The sequence below is a fragment of the Anomaloglossus baeobatrachus genome, chromosome 11 (genome assembly GCF_048569485.1).
Source record: "Anomaloglossus baeobatrachus isolate aAnoBae1 chromosome 11, aAnoBae1.hap1, whole genome shotgun sequence".
Taxonomy (NCBI): Eukaryota; Metazoa; Chordata; class Amphibia; order Anura; family Aromobatidae; genus Anomaloglossus; species Anomaloglossus baeobatrachus.
The window spans coordinates 149,340,045-149,365,590 of NC_134363.1; the positions used below are offsets into that span (position 1 = coordinate 149,340,045).

General features: G+C 45.5%; 1 protein-coding gene across 1 annotated transcript in view; it reads right to left on the reverse strand.

Moving 5' to 3' along the window:
* Positions 1-25,546, reverse strand: part of ATAD3A (ATPase family AAA domain containing 3A) — a 94,373-nt gene that overhangs the window by 14,482 nt on the left and 54,345 nt on the right. The window contains exons 12-13 of the mRNA XM_075328491.1: positions 22,162-22,329; positions 16,893-17,001 (exon numbers count right to left, since the gene is read on the reverse strand). Of these exons, the coding sequence (XP_075184606.1) occupies positions 16,893-17,001; positions 22,162-22,329 (277 nt within the window). The remainder of the gene's footprint in view (positions 1-16,892; positions 17,002-22,161; positions 22,330-25,546) is intronic.

The window sequence follows — 25,546 nt, forward strand, 5'->3', positions numbered from 1 at the left end:
GAGCGGGCACTACCATGCTCAGTACTCGTAACCAGTGATGAGTGGGCACTACCATGCTCGGGTGCTCGGTACTCGTAACTAGTGATGAGCGGGCACTACCATGCTCAGGTGCTCAGTACTGGTAACTAGTGATGAGCGAGCACTACCATGCTCAGGTGCTCAGTACTGGTAACTAGTGATGAGCGGGCACTACCATGCTTGGGTGCTCAGCACTCGTAACTAGTGATGAGCGAGCACTACCATGCTCAGGTGCTCAGTACTCGTAACTAGTGATGAGCGAGCACTACCATGCTCGGGTGCTCAGTACTCGTAACTAGTGATGAGTGGGCACTACCATGCTCGGATGCTCTGTACTCGTAACTAGTGATGAGCGAGCACTACCATGCTCAGGTGCTCAGTACTCGTAACTAGTAATGAGTGGGCACTACCATGCTCGGATGCTCTGTACTCGTAACTAGTGATGAGCGGGCACTACCATGCTCGGGTGCTCAGTACTCGTAACTAGTAATGAGTGGACACTACCATGCTCAGGTGTTCAGTACTCGTAACTAGTAATGAGTGAGCACTACCATGCTCAGGTGTTCAGTACTCGTAACTAGTAATGAGTGAGCACTACCATGCTCGGGTGCTCGGTACTCGTAACCAGTGATGAGCGGCCACTACCATGCTCGGTACTCGTAACTAGTAATGAGTGGGCACTACCATGCTCGGGTGCTCAGTACTCGTAACTAGTGATGAGCGGGCACTACCATGCACGGGTGCTCTGTACTCGTAACTAGTAATGAGTGGGTACTACCATGCGCGGGTGCTCAGTACTCTTAACTAGTGATGAGCGAGCACTACCATGCTCGGATGCTCTGTACTCGTAACTAGTGATGAGCGGGCACTACCATGCTCAGGTGTTCAGTACTCGTAACTAGTAATGAGTGAGCACTACCATGCTCGGGTGCTCGGTACTCGTAACCAGTGATGAGTGGGCACTACCATGCTCGGTACTCGTAACTAGTGATGAGCGGGCACTACCATGCGCGGGTGCTCGGTACTGGTAACTAGTGATGAGCGGGCACTACCATGCTCGGGTGCTCAGTACTCGTAACTAGTGATGAGCGGGCACTACCATGCTCGGGTGCTCAGTACTCGTAACTAGTGATGAGCGGGCACTACCATGCTCAGGTGCTCTGTACTTGTAACTAGTGATGAGTGAGCACTACCATGCTCAGGTGCTCTGTACTCGTAACTAGTGATGAGTGAGCACTACCATGCTCGGGTGCTCGGTACTGGTAACTAGTGATGAGCGAGCACTACCATGCTCAGGTGCTCAGTACTCGTAACTAGTAATGAGTGGGCACTACCATGCTCAGGTGCTCTGTACTCGTAACTAGTGATGAGCGGGCACTACCATGCTCAGGTGTTCAGTACTCGTAACTAGTAATGAGTGGGCACTACCATGCTCAGGTGCTCAGTACTTGTAACTAGTGATGAGCGGGCACTACCATGCTCGGGTGCTCTGTACTGGTAACTAGTAATGAGTGGGCACTACCATGCTCGGGTGCTCTGTACTCGTAACTAGTGATGAGCGGGCACTACCATGCTCGGGTGCTCGGTACTGGTAATTATAGCTGCATTGACCAGTGCCCATGAGGCAGTTTATGGCTAATTTACCAATACCTTTGGTACATTGTCAATGGTGTGGGGCAATATGGGGGCACACCTCTAATGGTTGGTGGGAACGTGTAGGAAAGATGCATGGTCTGTAAAGCAAGCTTTATTACATTTATGCTGCTCGGGTGTTGTAGGTTGAAGCATTTTGCCAGGATCATCTGTCGATTATGGCGCAGGCTGTTTAACCCCCTAGATGAAAAGGTCTATAACCACTGCAGCAGGTAAGTAAGGGGAAACTCTGCAAAGATTTGGGTGGGGTGATGTTGGCTCTCTTGGGCAATTAGAGGCCAGGCCTAAAACTACGTTAATATTCCAGAGTAAGCCCCAATGTCAGTGGCTCCACCGAGGATTACAGGTGAAGCTCTGGAGGACAGGATTGGGGTGTATGGTCTGACGGGGCACTGACTAATGATGTAGATGGGACGCTCGTCGGGCATCATTTTCGCGCATATACTCCTATTTGGGGGTGGGCTACAAGTCACAGTTTGGTGACTATGGCTGAAAATGATGTCCATCAGCACATAGTGACTGCATCATTACAGTCATTGGCACCGGCAGCGCATACAAATGAACCCGCTTTATAGAGCTTCACATGTAAGCCCTAAGGGATCCACCTATGGTAAAACGCCATGTAACCCAGCCTTACAAAGACCCGTCAGCCATTGCTGACAATCAATTAGGCCTTGTAAGATGCAGAACCTACTTGGAGCATCAACCAAGAGTTTTGGAGTGTATTACAGGTGAACCACTATTTGCATGGAAAAATCCTAATTGAAATAAAGAACAATAATGTTCCTTTCATACATTTTTATATTTAAAAAAAAAAAAAAAGTTTGGCTAAAATGGAAAAAAATATAAATAAAATACGCTTTTCATATTAATCTCTGTATAACCATTACAACTGAGAAAAACCGCAAACCAACAAACAACAAGCAACAAGAAAAAACAAAACACAGCAGTATTAATCCCAAAATTTAACTATTAAAGACTAAAAAAAGGCAGATTGTTAGCACCTCATTTATATTGCAGTATGAACCCTATAAAAACAAATATCAGAACTTTTTTTTTATATCTTTTTGCAAGATGCATTTTATATTAAATCCGACCCTACAGTGTGTTTTATGCTTATACATTGTTTGCAGGGAGGTTTCTTTTTGTTTTTTATGGTGTGGATTTAATACAATATGCGAAAAAAAAAGAAGAAAAAAAATATATCAACATATTTTTTTTACCGTATATCTTTTTACAAGATGCATTGTATAATAAATCCATACAGTGTGTTTTATGCTTATATGTTTTTTGCAGGGAGGTTTTTTTTTTTTGGTGTGGATTTAATACAATTTTGTAAAATGCAGTTGATACAATACATTTTGCAAAAAAAAAAATAAAAAAAAAAATAAAAAAAATAGAAAAAAACCCCCAACTTTCTATTTTGATGTAAACATGAAAAGTAATGGCTGTTGAAATGTGGTGTAGGCAAAAACCCCTCCAAAATGCCGCATCTCATAAAACACCTAATGATGTCAAGGTGACGCAGGCTTGGAAAAGGTTAATAAACCACGACAACTTAGGGAAAAAAAAAATAAAATAAAACAAAGCGCGCAGACGGTAAATACTACCGCCGGTGACACCGTGCTGATCGATGTGCCTTTTGTTGGAACCACGTCTGTTACGTATGAAGGCGCCAAGGTTATTCCTGTCCTCGCCGCGCTATGCCCTTGAAATTTACCGTGTCAGCAAAGACAGGGCAAGGTCTAGCGATTGAAAGGGGGAAGGGGGGGGATTAAATAGATTAGAAAGTCCCCGTTAACCTTCGCCGGCAACGCGAGTGTTAAAGCCTCCATTTATCGGAGCCGCTGCAGTGTCTGGCTGCGTTAACACCGGCGCTTAATACCTATAAAGTGTTCATCCCTCGCAAGTCACCGCCAAAAAACCTCTGCATCTCGCCGCCGAATACTGCGATGCTTTGCGCTTGGCTGCTTTTCTGAATGACTTTCTAAAAATAGCCAAAGCTGCGGGGTCCCTGCCTGTCAGGGGAGGTGAAAGGAGTTGGGGGGCGGGGGGGAGAGGAATGAGAGAAGATGACGGAGGAAGGGAGCGAGCGGCTGTCCCTGCTGAGAGCTGCTGGCGTACTAAAAACCAGCATCCCGCCTCATTCATATTCATACTTTTCATCTCCCCCTGCGGACACGTTAACCCATTTCCGCAGACTTGGCTGACAAAGCAAGTCTTCCGCCAAGCTGGAAGGCGAGATACCCTTTAACAAGGTTACCCTTTCGTGGGGGGGGGGGTTTACAGTGACCGAGTTCATGCGTTTATCTGGACGGATCTGGCTCGCTGCTGGACGCTCAGGCGACCATGCGTTCTGCCGTTCTCCAAGAGCTGGTAAATAATGCAGCGTTTAGCGGCCTCCATTCATGACCGCGGCACGTCTCACGTCCTCCCAGGCCCGGATGTGGTAGAAATTGGTGTCATCCATCTCCTCCAGGATTCACACCCTGAACCTTTAGTGCTCTTGAATCAGCAATATTAGAAGCAACGCTCTTTCCCAGGCTACAAAACCGCCATCTATATCCATCCACACCTATAAAACGCTGCTATCAGACAGCACAGAGCCTGCTAGAAAACATGGCGGCGAGAGATGGTGGTATAGGTACGATTTTCAGGGCTTGACACTTATTTACAGAAAAGGGAATTGATTTTTTTTAATTTGGACATGTAAATATTCCCGATTCGTAGATTTTTCTAAAATAATTGAATTTCCCTTCAAATATCAATCTTGTGATATTCTACATTATTTCTACCAGAAACATGTGAATAAATTGGCAACTGGGCTGGTACTAGATGGGGGTGTGTCCCTGCACACACTCAAATTATCCAATCAGGGCTAAGAGAGCTGCTATTAGTTTGGGGGGTGTCCCCACATACACACACAGATATTGTCCAATCAGGGCTGAGAGAGCTGGTACTAGTTGCGTGTGTGTCCCTGCTTACACTGATATTGTCCAATCAGGGCTGAGAGAGCTGCTATTAGTTTGGGATGTGTCCCCACATACACACACAGATATTGTCCAATCAGGGCTGAGAGAGCTGGTACCAGTGGTGAAGGGGGAGGAGGGGGGAGTGTCCCTACACACACTGATATTATCCAATCAGGGCTGAGAGAGCTGATACTAGTTGGGGGTGTGTCCCTGCTTACACTGATATTGTCCAATCAGGGCTGAGAGAGCTGGTACTAGTTGGGGGGAGGGTGTTCCTGCTCACACTGATATTGTCCAATCAGGGCTGAGAGAGCTGGTACCAGTGGTGGTGGTGGTGGGGGGTGTCCCTGCTCACACTGATATTGTCCAATCAGGGCTGAGAGAGCTGGTACTAGTTGGGGGTGTGTCCTCTGGTCACACTGATATTGTCCAATCAGGGCCGAGAGAGCTGGTACCAGTGGGGGGGGGGGGGGGGGTCCCTGCTCACACTGATATTGCTGATATTGTCCAGTCAGGGCTGAGAGAGCTGGTACTAGTTGGGGGTGTGTCCCCATATACACACACACAGATATTGTCCAATCAGGGCTGAGAGAGCTGATACCAGTGGTGGAGGGGGAAGGGGAGGGGGGGGGGGAGTGTCCCTACACACACTGATATTATCCAATCAGGGCTGAGAGAGCTGATACTAGTTGGGGGTGTGTCCCTGCTTACACTGATATTGTCCAATCAGGGCTGAGAGAGCTGGTACTAGTTGGGGGGAGGGTGATCCTGCTCACACTGATATTGTCCAATCAGGGCTGAGAGAGCTGGTATCAGTGGTGGTGGTGGGTGTCCCTGCACACACTGATATTGTCCAATCAGGGCTGAGGGAGCTGGTACTAGTTGGGGGTGTGTCCTCTGGTCACACTGATATTGTCCAATCAGGGCCGAGAGAGCTGGTACCAGTGGGGGGGGGGGGTCCCTGCTCACACTGATATTGCTGATATTGTCCAGTCAGGGCTGAGAGAGCTGGTACTAGTTGGGGGTGTGTCCTCTGTTCACACTGATATTGTCCAATCAGGGCTGAGAGAGTTGGTACTAGTTGGGGGTGTGTCCCTGCTCACACTGGTATTGTCCAATCAGGGCTGAGAGCTGATACTAGTTGGGGGTGTGTCCCTGCACACACTGATATTGTCCAATCAGGGCTGGGAGAGCTGGTACCAGTAGGGGGTGTGTCCCTGCTTACACTGATAATATGCAATCAAACTGGAAATCAGGGGATCTTTAGGCTGTGTGCACATGTTGCGTGTTTATCGCGTTTTTAGTGCAGATTTCTCACAGAACTGCAAGCAAATCCTGATGGCAGCAACGTCAATGAGAATTCTGAAGAGCAATGCACACATTGAGTATTTTCGCCTTGCAGTTTTGGTGCAGAAATAAATCTTCAGCATGCCAGTTATTTCAGCGTTATTTCACTTTGAAAAACACATAAAAATGCATTAAAAAGCGGCAAAAAAGTGAAAAGTGAGTTTTACTGCGTTTTTCCTGCCAACCAAATACTCAACGTGTGCATAGATCCTCATTCTCCCAATACATAAGGGTCCTATATACAGGAATTCCCCCAACTAATCATTTAAAGGGAATCTGTCACCAGGGATTTGCTCCCCCATCTGAGAGCAGCATAATATAGAGACAGAGACCCTGATTGCAGTGATGTGTCACTTACTGAGCTGTTTGCTGTCATTTTGATAACAATGTATTCTCTGCTGCAGGTTTGGCAGTTATACAGAGCTCATGACTATGCTGGACTCTGCCTCACGTCCATTAGTCCTGTAATGAAAATCTCCTGCCGATTAAACAGTGATTTTATCAAAACTACACTAAGCAGCTCAATAAGTGACACATTGCTGGAATCAGGGTCTCTGTCTCTACGATATGCTGCTCTCAGATTAGGTGTCAAAAACCTGATAATAGATTAACTTTAAGTTATCAGTTATCAATATTTGCTAATATGCTGGACTACCAAGTAGTCCTGTAATGATAATCTACTGCAGATTAAACAGTGATTGTATCAAAACTACACTAAAAAGCCCAGTAAGTGACATCGCTGGAATCAGGATCTCTGTCCCTACATTATGCTGTTCTCAGATTAGGTGTCAACAACCTGATAATAGATTCCATTTAAGTTATCACCTATCCATATGCTGGACTACTAAGAAGTCCTGTAATGAAAATCTACTGCTGATTAAACACTGATTTTATCAAAACTCCACTAAGCAGCTCTGTAAGAGACATCACTGGAATCAGGATCTCTGTCCCTACATTATGCGGCAAAAACCTGATAATAGATTCCCTTTAAGTTATCACCTATCCATACTTGTGAATATGCTGCATTACCAAGTAGTCCTGTAATGATAATTACTGCTGGTTAAACAGTGATTGTATCAAAACTACACTAAACAGCCCAGTAAGTGACACACCGCCGGAATCAGGATCTCTAGCCCTACATTATGCGGCAAAAAACAGATAATAGATTCCCTTAAGTTATCACTTATCCATACTTGCTAATATGGTGGACTACCAAGTAGTCCTGTAATGATAATCTACTGCTGATTAATCAGTGATTTTATCAAAACTACACTAAACAGCCCAGTAAGTGACACATCGCTGGAATCAGGATCTCTGTCCCTACATTATGCTGTTCTCAGATTAGGTGGCAAAATCCTGGTAACAGATTCCCTTTAAAGAATATGTTTCTGACATGCCAAGTGCTTATTAGGGTGCAGAAGTGACCCCTCTTTTCTGAAATGAATGGAAGCTATGGTGATGTGCTATTTTGCCCAAAATAAAAGGATTTGTATGATGCAAAACACGAAACATGAAAAACACCCTAACTGCAATACCTTCCCATCCCCCATAGGCTTCAAAAGGGACAACAATGGGCTCTATGCAGTGATCAATAAAGGGCTGTAAGACATCTACATAGTGTTATATGCCAGTATCCTTCATGGGTGACCCTCGCAATCTCCCCTATTGAAGACGCGGAGGGGCACGGGGGCTTCTTGTTTCATTCTGCGGCTCTGCTGCAGAGCCTGCGACGTAAGGAGAGGAAGAAAAAAGGCGATTCCTGACAAAAGGCAATATCCAGCCTGCGGGGAGAGTCAATGTAAACGCTTTCGCTCAATGCAGCGGGATTGAGGCCTCCTGCTCCCTGGCCCTCGCTAATGCAAATGGTTATCCACCCAGCGGAGATAATGGTCTTGAAACACAGCTCTGCAGTCATTTTCTGCAATTTGTCACGCGGGCTCAGCTGCCTGAGCTCAATCGGGCGTCGCGGCATCGTTTTGCGCTCCCCTCTCCCCCCGAATACCATTATTTAGTTCTGCATTTTTATTTTTCTTCTACAAGGGACATGAAAACACGCAGAAATGATGGGGAAAGCTGCGATCCGGCAGCAAATACATTCTAATTAGGGCGACACACGCAGGGATTTTGCACGGGAGGAACGATCGGAATAGTCGCCGCCGCAAACATTACTCACAAGCAGGAGCTCGGATCATAAAAGGTCTCGTCCCCTCCCTGGAGGGAGAGCAGCCCAACACTTTACTGTTAGAATTTTAATCTGCCCTTTTTTTTTTCTACCTCCTCTTTCTATACTGAATTTTTTTTTCCATTTTTTTTTCCATTTTTTTTAACTGGCTTTTTATCATATGGGACCTAAAAAAAAAAATGTATATTTTGACAAATCAGATTTTTTTTTCCCCACTGCAGTGAGACCAATGACCATTATATTGGGAAAAATAATTATTATACTTTTAAAAACTTAAAAAAAATAAAAAAAAATTGAACTTTTAATCTATGAGCCATACGTGATTTTTTAAATTTTTTTTTAAATGGCTTTTTATCGTATGGGCCCTAAAAAATGTATATTTTGACAGATCAGATTTTTTTTCCCCACTGCAGTGAGACCAATGACGCTTATTATATTGGGAAAAATACTTATTATACTTTTAAAACTTTAAAAAAATAAATAAAAAAAAAAAAAATGACCTACCATGCCTGAATTTTTTTTTTTAACTGGCTTTTTATCATATGGGTCCAAAAATGTTTTATATTTTGACAGATCAGATTTTTTTTTTCCCCCGCTGCAGTGAGACCAATGACACTTATTATATAGGGAAAAAAAAAGTATACTTTTAAAAACTTAAAAAAAAATAATGAACTTTTAATCTATGAGCCATACCGGATTTCTTGATTGCTTAAATGACTTTTTATCGTATGGGACCTAAAAAAATGTATATTTTGACAGATCAGATGCAGTGAGACCAATAACGCTTATTATATAGGTAAAAAGAATTATTACACTTTTAAAAACTGAAAAAAAATAAATAAAAAAAAAAATTGAACTTTTAATCTGAGCCATACGTGATTTTTTTTAATTTTTTTTTTTTTAAATGGCTTTTTATCTTAAGAGCCCCCAAAAAAAATGTATATTTTGACAGATCAGATTATTTCCCCACTGCTGTGAGACCAATGGCACTTATTACATTGGGAAAAAGTTCTTAAAATTAAAAACTTAAAAAATAAATAAATAATTTTCCTCTATGAGCCATAACGGATTTTTTTTCCTTTTCATTTAAATGACTTTTAATCATATGCCCCCCTCCTCCCCAAATGTTTTGATAGATCAGTTTTTTTTCCCTGCTGCATTGAGACCAATGGCGCTTAATATATTGGGAAAAATAATTATTATACTTTTAAAAACTTAAAAAAACAAACAAAAAAAATAACTTTGTTAATCCCCTTTATGTGCTTGATCTTTGACAGTAAAATACTTCAGCATTTATAGTATATAGTAAAAAAAAAAAAAAAAAATAATCAAAGTTTCCTATGAAGTCCAGTCTGTGACTAGGTTTCAATGAAGCACCAAAAATGGAAGCAAAAAGGGGCCCATTGACAGACGGACGCCCGAATGAAGAGATTGACAGCGGCATTTAGGGTATGTGCGCACGTTGCTTTTTACCTGCTTTTTACCTGCTTTTTTGCAGCTTTTTCTTCTGCGCTGTTTAATGCCAAAATGGATGTGTTCTTCTATTCAAGCAAAGTCTATGGGAATTTGGGTTTCTTGTTCACACTATGTTGTTCAAAATGCTGCCTTTTTGTGGCAGAACTTTGGTCAAAAACTCAGCTTTTCAAAGAAGCAACATGTCAATTGTTTTTGCCATTTGGGTTTTGCACTGCAAAGCTGAGTTTTTGACCAAAGTTCTGCCACAAAAAGGCAGCATTTTGAACAACAGTGTGAACAAGAAACCCAAATTCCCATAGACTTTGCTTGAATAGAAGAACACATCCATTTTGGCATTAAACAGCGCAGAAGAAAAAGCAGCAAAAAAGCAGGTAAAAAGCAGGTAAAAAGCAACGTGCGCACATACCCTTAAAGGGAATCTGTCACCAGGTTTTTGCTCCCCCATGTGAGAGCAGCTAAAAGCTAAAAAATAAAAGTGGAGTCCAGAAATAACCACATATGATCAATATACCTAATTTGGAAGTGTCCGTGTGTCTGTGTGCAATGAGTCATCTACTGTGTTGCCAACACCGCGAGGAAACACCGCGCGGGAACATTGAGGCAACACCGCGAGGCAACACTGCAAAGATGGATCAAATTGATCGCGCTGCTGCAAGTAGAGAAGCGAATTGCACACGGATGCGTAACCTGTGTCTTAATGAAACAGGAGACGAAGTAAATTGTCGAAGAACTCTAATGCTGCACGACAACGAGCAACACGCAATGCACAAACTGAGACCCAAATTTCAAAAAGACGAGAGGAACACTCAGGCAATATTGAGGCAGCACAGTGAGGAAACACAGTGAGGAAACACAGTGAGGAAACACAGTGAGGAAACACAGTGAGGAAACACAGTGAGGAAACACAGTGAGGAAACACAGTGAGGAAACACAGTGAGGAAACACAGTGAGGAAACACAGTGAGGAAACACAGTGAGGAAACACAGTGAGGAAACACAGTGAGGAAACACAGTGAGGAAACACAGTGAGGAAACACAGTGAGGAAACACAGTGAGGAAACACAGTGAGGAAACACTGTGAGGAAACACTGTGAGGAAACACTGTGAGGAAACACTGTGAGGAAACACTGTGAGGAAACACTGTTGGGCTAGCGCTATCTGAAAGCGCTACTTCGAATGAAAGAGCATGGATAGCGCTATCCACATAGCGCTACCGATAATGAAAGAGAACGTGTAGAGCTATTCGATAGTGCTACTTCTAGAGAATGGATAGCACTATCGAAAAAAGCACTAATAGCACTATTCCCTCTGTTTTTCGTACACAAGGTAAGAGTGGCAGGACACGTACACCAGGTACTCATGTTTGCTGTTAGTCTGCACATACCACGCACCAGACTGGGTTACACCCCATTACGAGGTCAGACTGATGCGTGGTTACACCCTATTGCATGGTTCGTAATCCCACCGCGCGCCCAAAGGGTGCACAATCACTCGTAATGTACTACGGGTAAATAGGATAAGTAAATAAATGGAACCCGCTGTTTCTGTAGAGCCTGTAGTGTTCTATGGGTGAACGATGTGTACAAAATACTGCACTGAAAAAAGCAAGAAGCGAAAGCTAAAGGGTCACACTAATACACAATGAAACAGTATGATGCTGATGGAGGAAGAAACAAAAAAAACAAACCCAAAACCTCAAGCAGTGATATCATCCAAGAGGGATAAAGAAATGAAGACCATAAAGGAGATACAAATAAATATATTTTTTTTTTCGCACAGCATAAGAAAAAGAGCAGGTAGTTATGTGCATAGAGCCCTGGACCCCGTGTAAGGGACCAACAGATGGACACCCATATGTAAAGACTGAGTGCCAAATATATCTGTGAGTGTTGGCCAAAGAAAGAGGATGAGCAGAAACCCGCGCGTTTCGCCGCCTGCAGTGCCACTCTCTCAAGGGCGAGTGCCCGGAAGGGTAACAAATAGTGCGATTATTATTATATAAGAAATAATTGAGGCTATTACCGATAATGGAACAGGGAAAGTAAATCCTTGAAGTCAGAGTCTGAAAGTGATTAGCTTTATAGATGAGCGACCCTGAGGTTCCGTGTTTGGTGTTCGTATCAAACACAGACTTTACAAAACAAAAAAAAACAGGGTTCTGGTTCGGAATTCGGGTGCTTTACACATGCGAGCAGCGCTGGGCTCGGGTACGCTTTGTACTCAGTCCAGTGCGAGCTGTGTGCAGTGTTTGATTGGCTCACACTGTGGAAAACGACGTTAAAAAAACAAAAACAAACCCTCACCCACTCACCCCTGGAAGGGGTCTGTTTATGGCTGGCTGCATGTGGGTGAAGCCCCGAACTGCCCAATTAATGACATACATTGGGGTTCAGGTCAAGTTCAGGTCCACGGGTCCGATCATCTCTAGTTAGCACATGAACCTAAGCAAACTGTGTGCATGCAGCATGATAGGACCTGCGGGTGTTATCACATAGTGTACGTGTGACATGATAGGACCTGCCGGTGTTATCACATGGTATACATGTGACATGATAGGACCTGCAGGTGTTATCACATAGTGTACGTGTGACATGATAGGACCTGCGGGTGTTATCACATAGTGTACGTGTGACATGATAGGACCTGCAGGTGTTATTACATGGTGTACGTGTGACATGATAGGACCTGCAGGTGTTATCACATGGTGTACATGTGACATGATAGGACCTGCAGGTGTTATCACATGGTGTACATGTGACATGATAGGACCTGCAGGTGTTATCACATGGTGTACATGTGACATGATAGGACCTGCAGGTGTTATCACATGGTGTACATGTGACATGATAGGACCTGCAGGTGTTATTACATGGTGTACATGTGACATGATAGGACCTGCAGGTGTTATTACATGGTGTACATGTGACATGATAGGACCTGCTAATGTTATCACATGGTTCATGTGTGACATGATAGAACCTGCCGGTGTTATCACATGGTGTATGTGTGACATGATAGGACCTGCCGGTGTTATCACATGGTGTATGTGTGACATGATAGGACCTGCCGGTGTTATCACATGGTGTATGTGTGACATGATAGGACCTGTCGGTGTTAGCACATGTGATCTCTATTAACCCTCTAAGGGTTTTATAAAATTATTATTTTTTTTACTGGTGATACTGGTTCAATAGCATACACTTTTCTCTTCTTTATTCATGGTTTTCATTGATATGCTTATTAGTTGATCCCTTAATATTTGTAGTGCCCACAGGTCCCTCACCAGTCTCTAATGAGTCCACTCCATGGTAAGATTGACCGTCATGGAGCAGGAAATGGTTAAAATTACTAATCAGCGGGCACTACCATGCTCAGGTGCTCGGATGGCCGCGACTCGAGTACGCAAGTATAATAGAGTCAACAGGGAACTCAAGCACTTTTGAGGAAAATCCTCTGGAAGAATTCTCAAGTTCTCCATTGAGTTCCTTTATACTCTGTACAGGAGTTGCGGTCATCCGAGCGTCCGGCTACTCGTTACGAGTATCACGCATCCGAGCACAATAGTGTTCTCTCATCACTAGTTACGAGTACTGAGCACCTGAGCATGGTAGTGCCCACTCATTACTAGTTATGATAACCGAGCAAGTTACAAGTATTGAGCATCCGAGCATGGTAGTGCTCGCTCATCACTAATTACAAGTACTGTGCACCTGAGCATGATAGTGCCCGCTCATCACTAGTTACGAGTACTGAGCACCTGAGCATGGTTGTGCCCGCTCATCACTAGTTACGAGTACCCGAGTATAGTAGTGCCCGTTCATCACTAGTTATGAGAACAGAGCACCTGAGCATGGTAGTGCCCACTCATCACTAGTTACAAGTACTGAGCACCTGAGCATGATAGTGCCCGCTCATCACTAGTTACGAGTACTGAGCACCCGAGCATGGTAGTGCCCACTCATCACTAGTTACAAGTACTGAGCACCTGAGCATGATAGTGCCCGCTCATCACTAGTTACGAGTACTGAGCACCTGAGCATGGTTGTGCCCGCTCATCACTAGTTACGAGTACCCGAGTATAGTAGTGCCCGTTCATCACTAGTTATGAGAACAGAGCACCTGAGCATGATAGTGCCCGCTCATCACTAGTTACGAGTACTGAGCACCTGAGCAAGGTAGTGCTCACTCATCACTAGTTACGAGTACTAAGCACATGAGCATGGTAGTGCCCGCTCATCACTAGTTACGAGAACTGAGCCCCCGAGCATGGTAGTGCCCACTCATCACTAGTTACGAGTATTGTGGACCATCTGCAGTCACAAATCTACACCAAAATGATGATATTCCTGTGAAGGGTGGAACATGAATCTTTGACAAGGGAAATAATAACACCCAGTTACCCATTTATACATATCAAGGAACAATGAAAGAGGAACTGTGCAATGAAAGAATTTTAAATACATTTTCAATAAATAAATTTAATATCAGAGAAACCAAAATAGAACCCAAAATTTAGGAGACCCATGAAAAAAAATTCTGTTGGATAGAGAGGTCCCTGCAGCTCAAATATGAGAAACCAGGGAGGATCCAAATTACTATGGCAGATAGGCGGAGGGGAACGCTTCTGTAGCAGAAAGCTGCCATCAAACTAGATGCAGAGTCATCATTGTCCCAGCCCCATCATCCACACAATGATCATATGCTGTGGAGGCCGGATCCATCCACTGGCTGCAGGATTGCTGAATATGCTACAAGAGCCTCCTGCTGGGATTCTTCCCGGCAATCAAATACTGGAAAAAGTATTCATACTGTCATGATCAAACATGGCCGCCATCACACCGGTCTCCGGGTTTGACAGAGACTACAGCTTCGTGTGCTGGGACATGACCCTCTGCCCCTCTATACTAGTCTGCCATAGATAGTTTATTGAGTGTAATTTATATCTGTATTTTTTACTAGCTGTACTACCCGGCTTTGCCCGGGTTAATAACTGCTGTTAACAAAATAGAACGTATTAACAAAAATGTATTCTGCACACAAACACCACAAAACAAATAAATAAAAATGTAATTATAATATCTGTCTCCCCCTCTGTATATATCTCTCTGTCTCTCTCTCTCTCTTGGTCTGTCTGTTTCTTTCCCTGTCTGCCTCTTTCCCTGTGTCTGTCTCTTGGTGTCTGTTTCTTACCCTGTCTGTGTCTGCCTCTTTCCCTGTCTGTGTCTGTCTCTTTCCCTGCCTGAACTGTGACACGCCAACATTCCATATAAGGGCGTGGCTGTGCATTCTTCTGAAGTTCTGGCTGCACTGTGGCTACCAGCTCCATTCGCTTTAATGGAGGCAGGTTTTTTTGGTGAATAACTAAAGCGCGGGGTTAACATTTCCCCTCAAAACATAGCCTATGACGCTCTCGGGGTCCAGAAGTGTGAGTGTGTAAAATTTTGTGGCTGTAGCTATGACGGTGCAGATGCCAATCCCGGACACACACACACACACACACACACACACCTTTATATATTCGATGTATACCCTTCCCATGGAATTAATGGTGCTCTATAAATATAATTAGTGATGATGGTGGTGCTTGGTACTCGAATCAAGCAGGTTGGACGCTCGAATGGGCTCGATTCGAGTAATGAGCATAATGGTGGTCATTGGGAAACTCTAGTATTTTTCTGGAAGCCCCAAACCAGAGGGCCGGGTACGACCTCTTTCTCTCACTGGACCTCCTGTTAGGAGTTTCCACAAAAATTAAAGGGAACCGGTCACCAGATTTGGCCCCTATAAGCTCAGTATTCTGGAATGCCGTACATAAGAGCCCAGGCCACTCTGAATAATGTAGAAAACACTTTTCTAATACTCATCTAGGGGGGCGGTCCCGTCCCGCTGCTCTCCGCTCCAGCGCCTTCCCTCTGCGGTGATCTCCGTCCTCCTTCTGAGGCCCGTGTGGATGATGTGTCCTACATGAGCCACACAGGCCAGTATGGAGGTCCACTGCAGGCGCACTTTGAGCTGCCCTGCTCAGGGTAGATCAAAGTTTTGCCGTGCACATGTGCGGGCGGTCTGTAACCTTTTATCGCGGCTGCGCATTTCAGTACATTGATCTGCCCTGAGCCAGGCAAATAAAAGTGCGCCTGCGCAGGGCCACAATGACGGCTTGTGTGGATGACATAGGACGCATCATCCATACTGGGTTGGGAAAAAGGGAAACAGTGATTGCAGCAAAGAGGAGGCACCAGACTGGAAAGCAACAACACCCATCGAACCGAACCGAAGAGAGGAGGCGCAGGACCAGAGAGCAACGACACCCATTGGACCGAAGAGAGGAGGCGCCGGACCAGAGAGCAACGACACCCATGGGACCGAAGAGAGGAGGCGCCGGACAGGAGGGAATGACACCCATGGGACCGAAGAGAGGAGGCACCGGACCGGAGAGCAACGACACCCATCGGACCGAAGAGAGGAGGCGCCGGACGGAGAGCAACGACATGCAACGGACCGAAGAGAGGAGGCGCCGAACCTGAGAGCAACGACACCCAACAGATCGGAGAGAGGAGCAAAGACACGCAACGGACCGAAGAGAGGAGGCGCCGGACCGGAGAGCAACGACACGCAACGGACCGAAGAGAGGAGGCGCCGAACCTGAGAGCAACGACACCCAACAGATCGGAGAGAGGAGCAAAGACACGCAACGGACCGAAGAGAGGAGGCGCCGGACCGGAGAGCAACGACACCCATCGGACCGGAGAGAGGAGGCGCCGGACCGGAGAGCAACGACACCCATTGGACCGGACCGCCCCCTTAGGCGACTATAATAAGAGTGTTTTTTTATGTTATACAGGGCAGGGCAACCTGGGCTCTTATATACAGTATTCTAGAATGCCGTATATAAGAGCCCACTGGTGGTGGCCGCAGCTTATAGGGGCCAAATCTGGTGTCAGGTTCCCTTTAATATTTAATCTAAATGAGAAGCAGGGAATTTCATAGGTCATAAAAGAAGAAAAATTGGAGCTAACAATTCTAAAGAGACATTCTTAAAGGAATCCTCACAACAAAAATTTACTCTATGTAGCGGATACCCTGGATGATCTGAATTTAGGACCCATCTCTAAGGCAGAGCACCCCAAGGGTTAATATCCCCCCCCCCCAGTTGAATATATCCCATATACCAATACATTGTTGGTGACATTTAATCCTCTAAAAAGGCCCCAAGTGCCCACAAACTGCAAAAAAACGACAACGTACCTGCCAGGCAACCCCCAGCTTAGAGATCTCTCGGCCAGACATGCCTTGGGTTATTTTCGCCAGCGCGGAGCACTTCTTCCCGTAGTCAAACTGTGCAATTTTCAGCCGCCTAAACAAAATAATGAAACCAGATTGTAACAGCTCGGAGACATGAACTAATGGAGCACTTTTCTCTGCATGGAAGAGGCAGTGCGCGGCGCAGGACAATGGCTTCTAAACATAGCTAATGCATAGCGGGAGCGGGCACCGGCTGACGAGATGAAGCCCCTCATTTAGGACCCACTTACGTCACCAAGCCACTCTGAAGACTTAAGGTAGAGAATGAACTGGGGAACAGAGGCGGCAACAGCCACGGAGAAGCATTTATATACGATTAGCTGAATCCGAAACACACATCAGGGTGTAATGCGCCCATCTTAGAGGAAAAAATCAACGTGTCTGAGAACAAATATATGTTCATTTTTTTTCTCAGTAATGTACACTCTGCACCTCGTCTTGACAGGAAAAAAAAAAACAAATGTAGACATTTTTGCAAATTTATTAAACAAGAAAAAGTGAAATATCACATGGTCATAAGTATTCAGACCCTTTGCTCAGGGACTCATTTAAGTCACATGCTGTCCATTTCCTTGTGATCTTCCTTCAGATGATTCTACTCCTTCATTGGAGTCCAGCTGTGTGTAATTAAACTGATAGGACTTGATTTGGAAAGGCGCACACCTGTCTATATAAGACCTCAGCTCACAGTGCATGTCAGACCAAATGGGAATCATGAGGTCAAAGGAACTGCCCAAGGAGCTCAGAGACAGAATTGTGGCAAGGCACAGATCTGGCCAAGGTTACAAAAGAATTTCTGCACTACTCAAGGCTCCTAAGAGCACAGTGGTCTCCATAATCCTTAAATGAAAGAAGTTTGGGACCACCAGACCTCTTCCTAGACCTGGCCGTCCAGCCAAACTGAGCAATCGTGGGAGAAGAGCCTTGGTGAGAGAGGTAAAGAAGATTCCCGAGATCACTGTGGCTGAGCTCCAGAGATGTAGTAGAGGATGGGAGAAAGTTCCACAAAGTCAACTATCACTGCCGCCTCCACCAGTCGGGCAGAGTGGCCCGACGGAAGCCTCTCAGTGCAAGACATATGAAAGCCGCATATGTCGCGGGCGGAGGAGGGGACGCCGCGCTCTCCCACTGCTCGGGTCCGGCTGCCGCGGCCTGCTGCTGCTCGGTGGCTCGAGCGATGGGCCGGATCCCGGGGACTCTAGCGGCGCTCCTCACCAGTGAGTGAAAGGGGTTTGGTTTTTGGGATAGTCTATTGTCCGTGACGCCACCCACGGTTGTGGTGATTATGTGGACACCACCGCTGCTCTGGCTGGGGATCCCGGGAGTGGTGGTATGGAGCAGCCAGTTGTTGATTTGCCCCTCCGTGGGTAGGGGATTGGTGGTCCCGGGGCCCAGTGATGGGGTTGGGATGGTGAACAGGCGGGTATGGGGCCTGTAGTAGAGGTGCAGGGGCGCAGGGGCAGCGCTGTGCCGCACGGCACGGAGGTACTCACTCAGCCAGTAAACACGACACAGTTCTCGGTAAACAAACGGCTGGTTGGACGGGTCCCTCGGACGGTTACGGTGCTGATGTTCCCTGCAGTTGACGGTGACGGTCTCTTCCCTGCACCTATGTGTAGTTGTTTGGTAGCGATGGGTTCCCACCGGTAACCCGCTCCCCAGCTTGATTATGAGCCGGAGGAGCTCCACTCTTGCCCGCAGGCGCTGGCCCTGGGAAACTGGTGCCTTGGCGGTGGCGGTGTCTCCCCTTAACGGTCGGACTGTTGCCTTCAAACGGGACTTGGTTGTTGGGAGACAGTCGTCCCCTTCACTGACGGATTTGGCAAATTATGGCGACTCCTAGCCTTGCCGGGATCCGAAAGGCCCCTGCCCTGGTGCTGACTGTTCTTTGTATACCGCTCCGGTACCGCCGGGTCAACACCCGTCTGCGGTCCTTTCGGCAACCTCCGAGCAGCCTCTCCTGCAGACGGTCACCGCCGTCTGCCAACCTTGCTGTCTCAGTCCGGGGCACACGCCCGGACTAACTTCAGGCTTCTTGCTGTCACTTTCTCTGTCACTACTCTCACTTTCCTCCTTCTCCTTCACTGTTTACTCCTTCTACTTCAAACTCTAACACTCAACTGCCTGGTTCTCCCGCCTCCAGAGCTGTGAACTCCTCGGTGGGTGGAGCCAACCGCCTGGCCCACCCCCTGGTGTGGACACCAGCCCCTGGAGGAAGGCAACAAGGATTTTAGTTTTGACCTTGTGTGTACCTGCAGGGAATGAGGGGTGCATGTGGTGTTGTGACCTGTGACCCCTGGCTTGCCCAGGGCGTCACAAATACAGTTTGCAAAAAAACACATGAAGGACTCCCAGACTATGAGAAATAAGATTCTCTGGTCTGATGAAATGAAGATAGAACTTTTTGGTGATAATTCTAAGAGGTATGTGTGGAGAAAACCAGGCACTGCTCATCACCTGCCTAATACAATCCCAACAGTGAAACATGGTGGTGGCAGCATCATGCTATGGGGGAGTTTTTCAGCTGCAGGGACAGGACGACTGGTTGCAATTGAAGGAAAGATGAATGTGGCCAAGTACAGAGAGATCCTGGAAGAAAACCTCTTCCAGAGTGCTCTGGACCTCAGACTTGGCTGAAGGTTCACCTTACAACAAGACAATGACCATAAGGACACAGCTAAAATAACAAAGGAGTGGCTTCAGAACAACTCTGTGACCATTCTTGACCGGCCCAGCCAGAGCCCTGACCAAAACCCAATTGAGCATCTCTGGAGAGACCTGAAAATGGCGTCCACTAATGTTCACCATCCAACCTGACGGAACTGGAGAGGGTCTGCAAGGAAGAATGTCAGAGGATCCCCAAATCCAGGATCCATCAATTCCAAGAAGACTCATGGCTGTACTAGCTCAAAAAGGTTTAATAAATTTGCAAAAATATCTACATTTCTGTCAAGATGGGGGATGGGGTGCAGACTGTACATTAATGAGAAAAAAAAATGAAGTTTTTATAATTTACGAAATGGCTGCGAGGAAACAAAGAGTGAAAAATGTAAAGGGGTCTGAATACTTTCCGTACCCACTGTAATATATATATTTTACAGACATACTTTCTTCGCAGCAGGAACGCCACTCATGATGTGCACTCTGTGGACCATTGCTATAAACAGCCCTACGGTGTCTATTGGTAGCAATTATTGTGATATTAATGGTCAAACTGGTCAGATCCAATGCATACAATCAGTATATGGTATATCAGTGCATGATCGGTGATTACATGAGAAAAGATATTAATGAGGATTACTAGGGATCTATTGGATTCAATGGATCTTCATGTTCCACTTCTAGTTAGTATATGGCTGACTCAGACCAATAAATATCACCACAAGCGTCTGGTACACAAAGGTCTGTTTTTGATATCTTTAAAGGGAAGGTTTTTTTTTTTTTGTTTTTTTTTTATGTAATCTGAGAGCAGCATGGTGTAGGGGCTGAGACCCTGATTACAGAGATGTGTCACTTACTGGGCTGTGTTATCGTTTCAATAAAATCAGTCTTTTATCAGCAGCAGATTATCAATACAGGACCAAGGCGGGCTTTGCACGTTGCGACATCGCAAGCCAATGCTGCGATGTCGCACGCGATAGTCCCCGCCCCCGTTACGATATCTTGTGATAGCTGCCGTAGCGAAAATTATCGCTACGCCAGCTTCACATGCACTCATCTGCCCTGCGACCGTCGCTCTGGCCGCCGACCCGCCTCCTTCCTAAGGGGGCGGGTCGTGCGGCGTCATACGGCAGGCGGCCAATAGCAGCGGAGGGGCGGAGATGAGCAGGATGTAAACATCCCGCCCACCTCCTTCCTTCCGTATAGCCGCCGGTGGCAGGTAAGGAGATGTTCCTCGCTCCTACGGGTTCATACACAGCGATGTGTGCTGCCGCAGGAACGAGGAACAGCATCGTACCTGTCGCAGGAGCGTAATTATGAAAAAGTCGGAGCCCGCACCGATGATACGATAACGATGCTTTTGCGCTCGTTAATCGTATCATCTAGGATTTACACACAACGATGTCGAAAGTGACGCCGGATGTGCGTCACTTTCGATTTGACCCCACCGACATCACACGTCCGATGTTGCAACGTGCAAAGCCGCCCTAAGTGTCTCATGCCTCCTATTCAACTGCTCTGCACTGATTGGCCACTTTCTGCCTATGCACAGTGTGCACAGAAAGCTTCCAGTGTTGAGGGCGGGGTCATACACAGCTCAGTATTCTGAGCACTGTTAGATCTGCAGCAGATAAAACAGGATTGTATTAAAATTACAACATGCAAACCAGCAAGTGACATAACTGGAATTGGGGTCTCATCCCCTATATTGTGCTGCTCTCAGATTACATAACACAAACCTGCTGACAGATTCCCTTTAACAACTGGGATGTCGCTAACCAAGAAGATTTTTGAGAACCGACAAATTTAGTAACATTTTTTTAAACACATCCAATTGTGGAAATTATTATTCCAGGATCTATTGATTAAAATTAACTTTACTTATGTGAGAACCCAAATGTAACAGCTCCACATATGCTGTAGATTCCGGGATTTGTCAGGCAATTATTTCTAATCTTGGAGCATCGCACATTAAAAGGGAATCTGTCACCAGGTTTTTGCTCCCCCATCTGAGAGCATCATAATGTAGAGACAGAGACCCTGATTCCAGCGATGTGTCACTTATTGAGCTGTTTGCTGTCATTTTGATAAAATCAATGTTTTCTCTGCTGCAGATCTAGCAGCTATTTGAATGTGGAGCTCTATAACCCCACCTCCTCCATTGATTGGCTGCTCATATACAGTGTACACAGAAAGCTGCCAATCAGTGGTGGGGTTTTACAGAGCTCATAAATATGCTGGACTACCTGCAGCATGCCAAGTAGTCCAGCAATGATAATTTACTGCTCATAAAACACTGATTTTTTTCAAAACTACAGCACGTAGCCCAGTAAATGACCCATCACTGGAATCAGGTTTTCTGTCTCTACATTATACTGCTCTCAGATTAGGTGGCAAAAACCTGGTGACAGAGTCCCTTGAATAGGGCAGGATACATACAAAAAGTTCTAGAGAAATCCCACAAAATAGACTAATTCCTCTCTGCGGGGAACATAGTGGGGCCATGGTTTCATACATGATGAAAAAACAGGTTCCACGAAAGTTCACTTACTGCTTCCCCTCGCTTGCAGGCTGTAGGACATATTTATCGAAGTACAGACGGACCAGGCGCTCTCTCTCCTCCAGTCCCGGGAGAGCAAAGTTGACGATCTCGTCTATCCGATCGTTGATGGCCCAGTCAAACTGTTCTGGTTGGTTACTGGCCAGCACCAACATGAATCTAGAGAGGGAGATAGAAACCGGTTATTGCTTAAAACCACCCGCGTACGGTCCTGGCTCTGTTGCGCTAAGAACCTTCGCTTGATGTATCTGCTGAGATAAGGTCCTTAAGTGTACCGCAACCGAAAAGCTGTGACACATCCTACTCATTTGATAAGCCACTTGTCTAAAAAAAAGTATACTAAATAGTGTGACACACACACACACACACACACACACACACACACACTACACTCCATACCTAAAAAATTGAGAAATTGCATCAGAGATATTCACATTTGTTGTGTTTGGAGCGCACTATGTGAAATCTCTGCTTGCAGACCAATTGTGCTTTTCTTCAGTCTTCTGTGTTGACAAGCGTGTTCACCACTACCAAGACGCTGCCAACCTCAGCTGGGCAGCTGATCGAACAGTCTCGGAGGTTACTGACCTGTGATTGCCAGCGTCTGGTTGGGAGGCTGGGCTGAAATTGCACCCCCCCCAGAAAAAAAATCTGAAGAAAGCCCAGCTGGGTAGCTGATGTAGAAATCTTGGATGCTGGTGACCTGTAATTGGCAGCTGAAATTTGCACATCTCCTGAGGAAACCCCAGTTGGATTACAAGCAGAGATTTCACATATTGTACTCCAAAAATCAAAAAATGTGAACATCTCAGCAATGGAGCAAGGGAAAAGAGGGAAGAATCTATTTTAATGGACACTTGTCTTGCTTTGGCTACTAGACTGACTGTCATTACAGTCCTAATGGCCATTATCGCTATTTTCTAGACTCCTCCTTATGTCGAATAACTAGCCAACTGTGGCGTTCAGGAGGCTTGGAGAACAGAGAGGTGAAGCAAGTGAATGGTCTCTCACATACAAATCTGCAGCAAGTGGATGACCTCTCACATACAAATCTGCAGCAAGTGAATGGTCTCTCTCATACAAATCTGCAGCAAGTGAATGGGCTCACATACAAATCTGCAGCAAGTGAATGGTCTCTCGCATACAAATCTGCAGCAAGTGAATGGGCTCACATACAAATCTGCAGCAAGTGAATGGTCTCTCGCATACAAATCTGCAGCAAGTGGATGGGCTCTCACATACAAATCTGCAGCAAGTGAATGGGCTCACATACAAATCTGCAGCAAGTGAATGGTCTCTCGCATACAAATCTGCAGCAAGTGGATGGGCTCTCAAATACAAATCTGCAGCAAGTGAATGGGCTCTCACATACAAATCAGCAGCAAGTGAATGGCCTCTCACATACAAATCTGCAGCAAGTGAATTGTCTCTCTCATACAAATCTGTAGCAAGTGAATGGGTTCTCACATACAAATCTGCAGCAAGTGAATGGGTTCTCTCATACAAATTTGCAGCAAGTGAATGGGCTCTCACATACAAATCAGCAGCAAGTGGATGGGCTCTCACATACAAATCTGCAGCAAGTGGATGACCTCTCACATACAAATCTGCAGCAAGTGAATGGGCTCTCACATACAAATCAGCAGCAAGTGAATGGCCTCTCACATACAAATCTGCAGCAAGTGAATTGTCTCTCTCATACAAATCTGTAGCAAGTGAATGGGTTCTCACATACAAATCTGCAGCAAGTGAATGGGTTCTCTCATACAAATTTGCAGCAAGTGGATGGGCTCTCACATACAAATCAGCAGCAAGTGAATGGGCTCTCACATACAAATCTGCAGCAAGTGAATTGTCTCTCTCATACAAATCTTACAGCAAGTGGATGGGCTCTCACATACAAATCAGCAGCAAGTGAATGGACTCACATACAAATCTGCAGCAAGTGAATTGTCTCTCACATACAAATCTGCAGCAAGTGAATGGGCTCTCACATACAAATCGGTGTCGCGGTCAGGTTCACATGTGTTCTACAGCATAGAAAATGCTACAGAAGACAAAGCTGGTTGGTACGACTCAGGAAGACTATTCATGTTTAGCCGATCAGCCATCATTAAAGGGGGAAGCCAAAAAGTGTAGTTTTATGCTGTTACTGTGCAGAATCTAATGATGAGCGTCTATGTTTCACATGTGCCGGCTTTGTCAGGAGCTCCAGTCGGTATACAAAGAGTGTGGCGACTATGCCAGCAATATATAAAGTAATAGAATGGCTGCTTGAGTATATCTGGATTGTATAGACATATTACCCTGACCTAAACGGACCTCAAAACTTTCCAAAAAAAATCTCATTAGAAATGTATCACATCACCGACAGCGTTAGATCGCGCAGGTTTTTATTTGTCCTGTGTATTTCACGTCCCACACTGTGCACATGTCATTTTAACAAGCTGGACCATTAGCATTGCTCATTACAGAACAAAAAGTCTTTATCACAAGACATTAATCTACTCCGCAGGCAGCGGCAGCGCTGACGGGCTCCATTAACCATTTGCAAGTCACTTGCGGAATATCACACACAAAACGTACTACGCGGCTGACGACATTCGGCGCCGACAACCATAAGATACGTTTGTTCATCGAGAAATTCCTGCTGATTTTCTGGCTGTCCCCTCCAAAAAATTTCCATATAGAAAAAAATTGAAAACCGCAGCATGGTCAACTTAGATTGCGGATTTCACCCTTCGATGGGAAAGTCAAAACGTGCAACAATGCCCAATTTTTGGGGAATGATTTGCTGCAAAATCCGCAAGTTTAGAAAAACAAAAAACCAAAACACCTTTTTGAAAAACATAAAAACAAAAAATAACCTGGCGATCTCAAACTGACACTTTCCTGATCTTCACTGATGATGTGTTGCTACATGTGACTGCTGCAGGGAATCACAGACATTATTATCACCATGCTTCCCCGAAAATAAGATCTACCCCAAAAATAAGCCTGGTAGGGTTTTTGGAGCTTTTTTGAGTATGCTTAAAATATAAGCCCTACTCCAAAAATAAGCCTCCCTTGCGGTTCCATAAGGAAGTGTCCAAGCAGCTAAAAAAGCTAAAGAATAAAGCAGAACTCTTCATCAGAGAAAGCAGACACCCCCTGAAAAAAATAAATAACAACAAAAAAAAAAACACTTTGCACTCACCAGACCCCAATTACAGTTGGCAAGTGCTGATGGTCGATGGGCTCTCACGCGGAGATCTGCATTGCACTGCAGCTCTCACACACAGATCGGGTACTAGTATCTCTCCACATGAGTGATACTGCTTCTAGTCACCTGCGTAAGCCAACCGCTGTAGAGCACATGGGGACCCGACCGCGATTC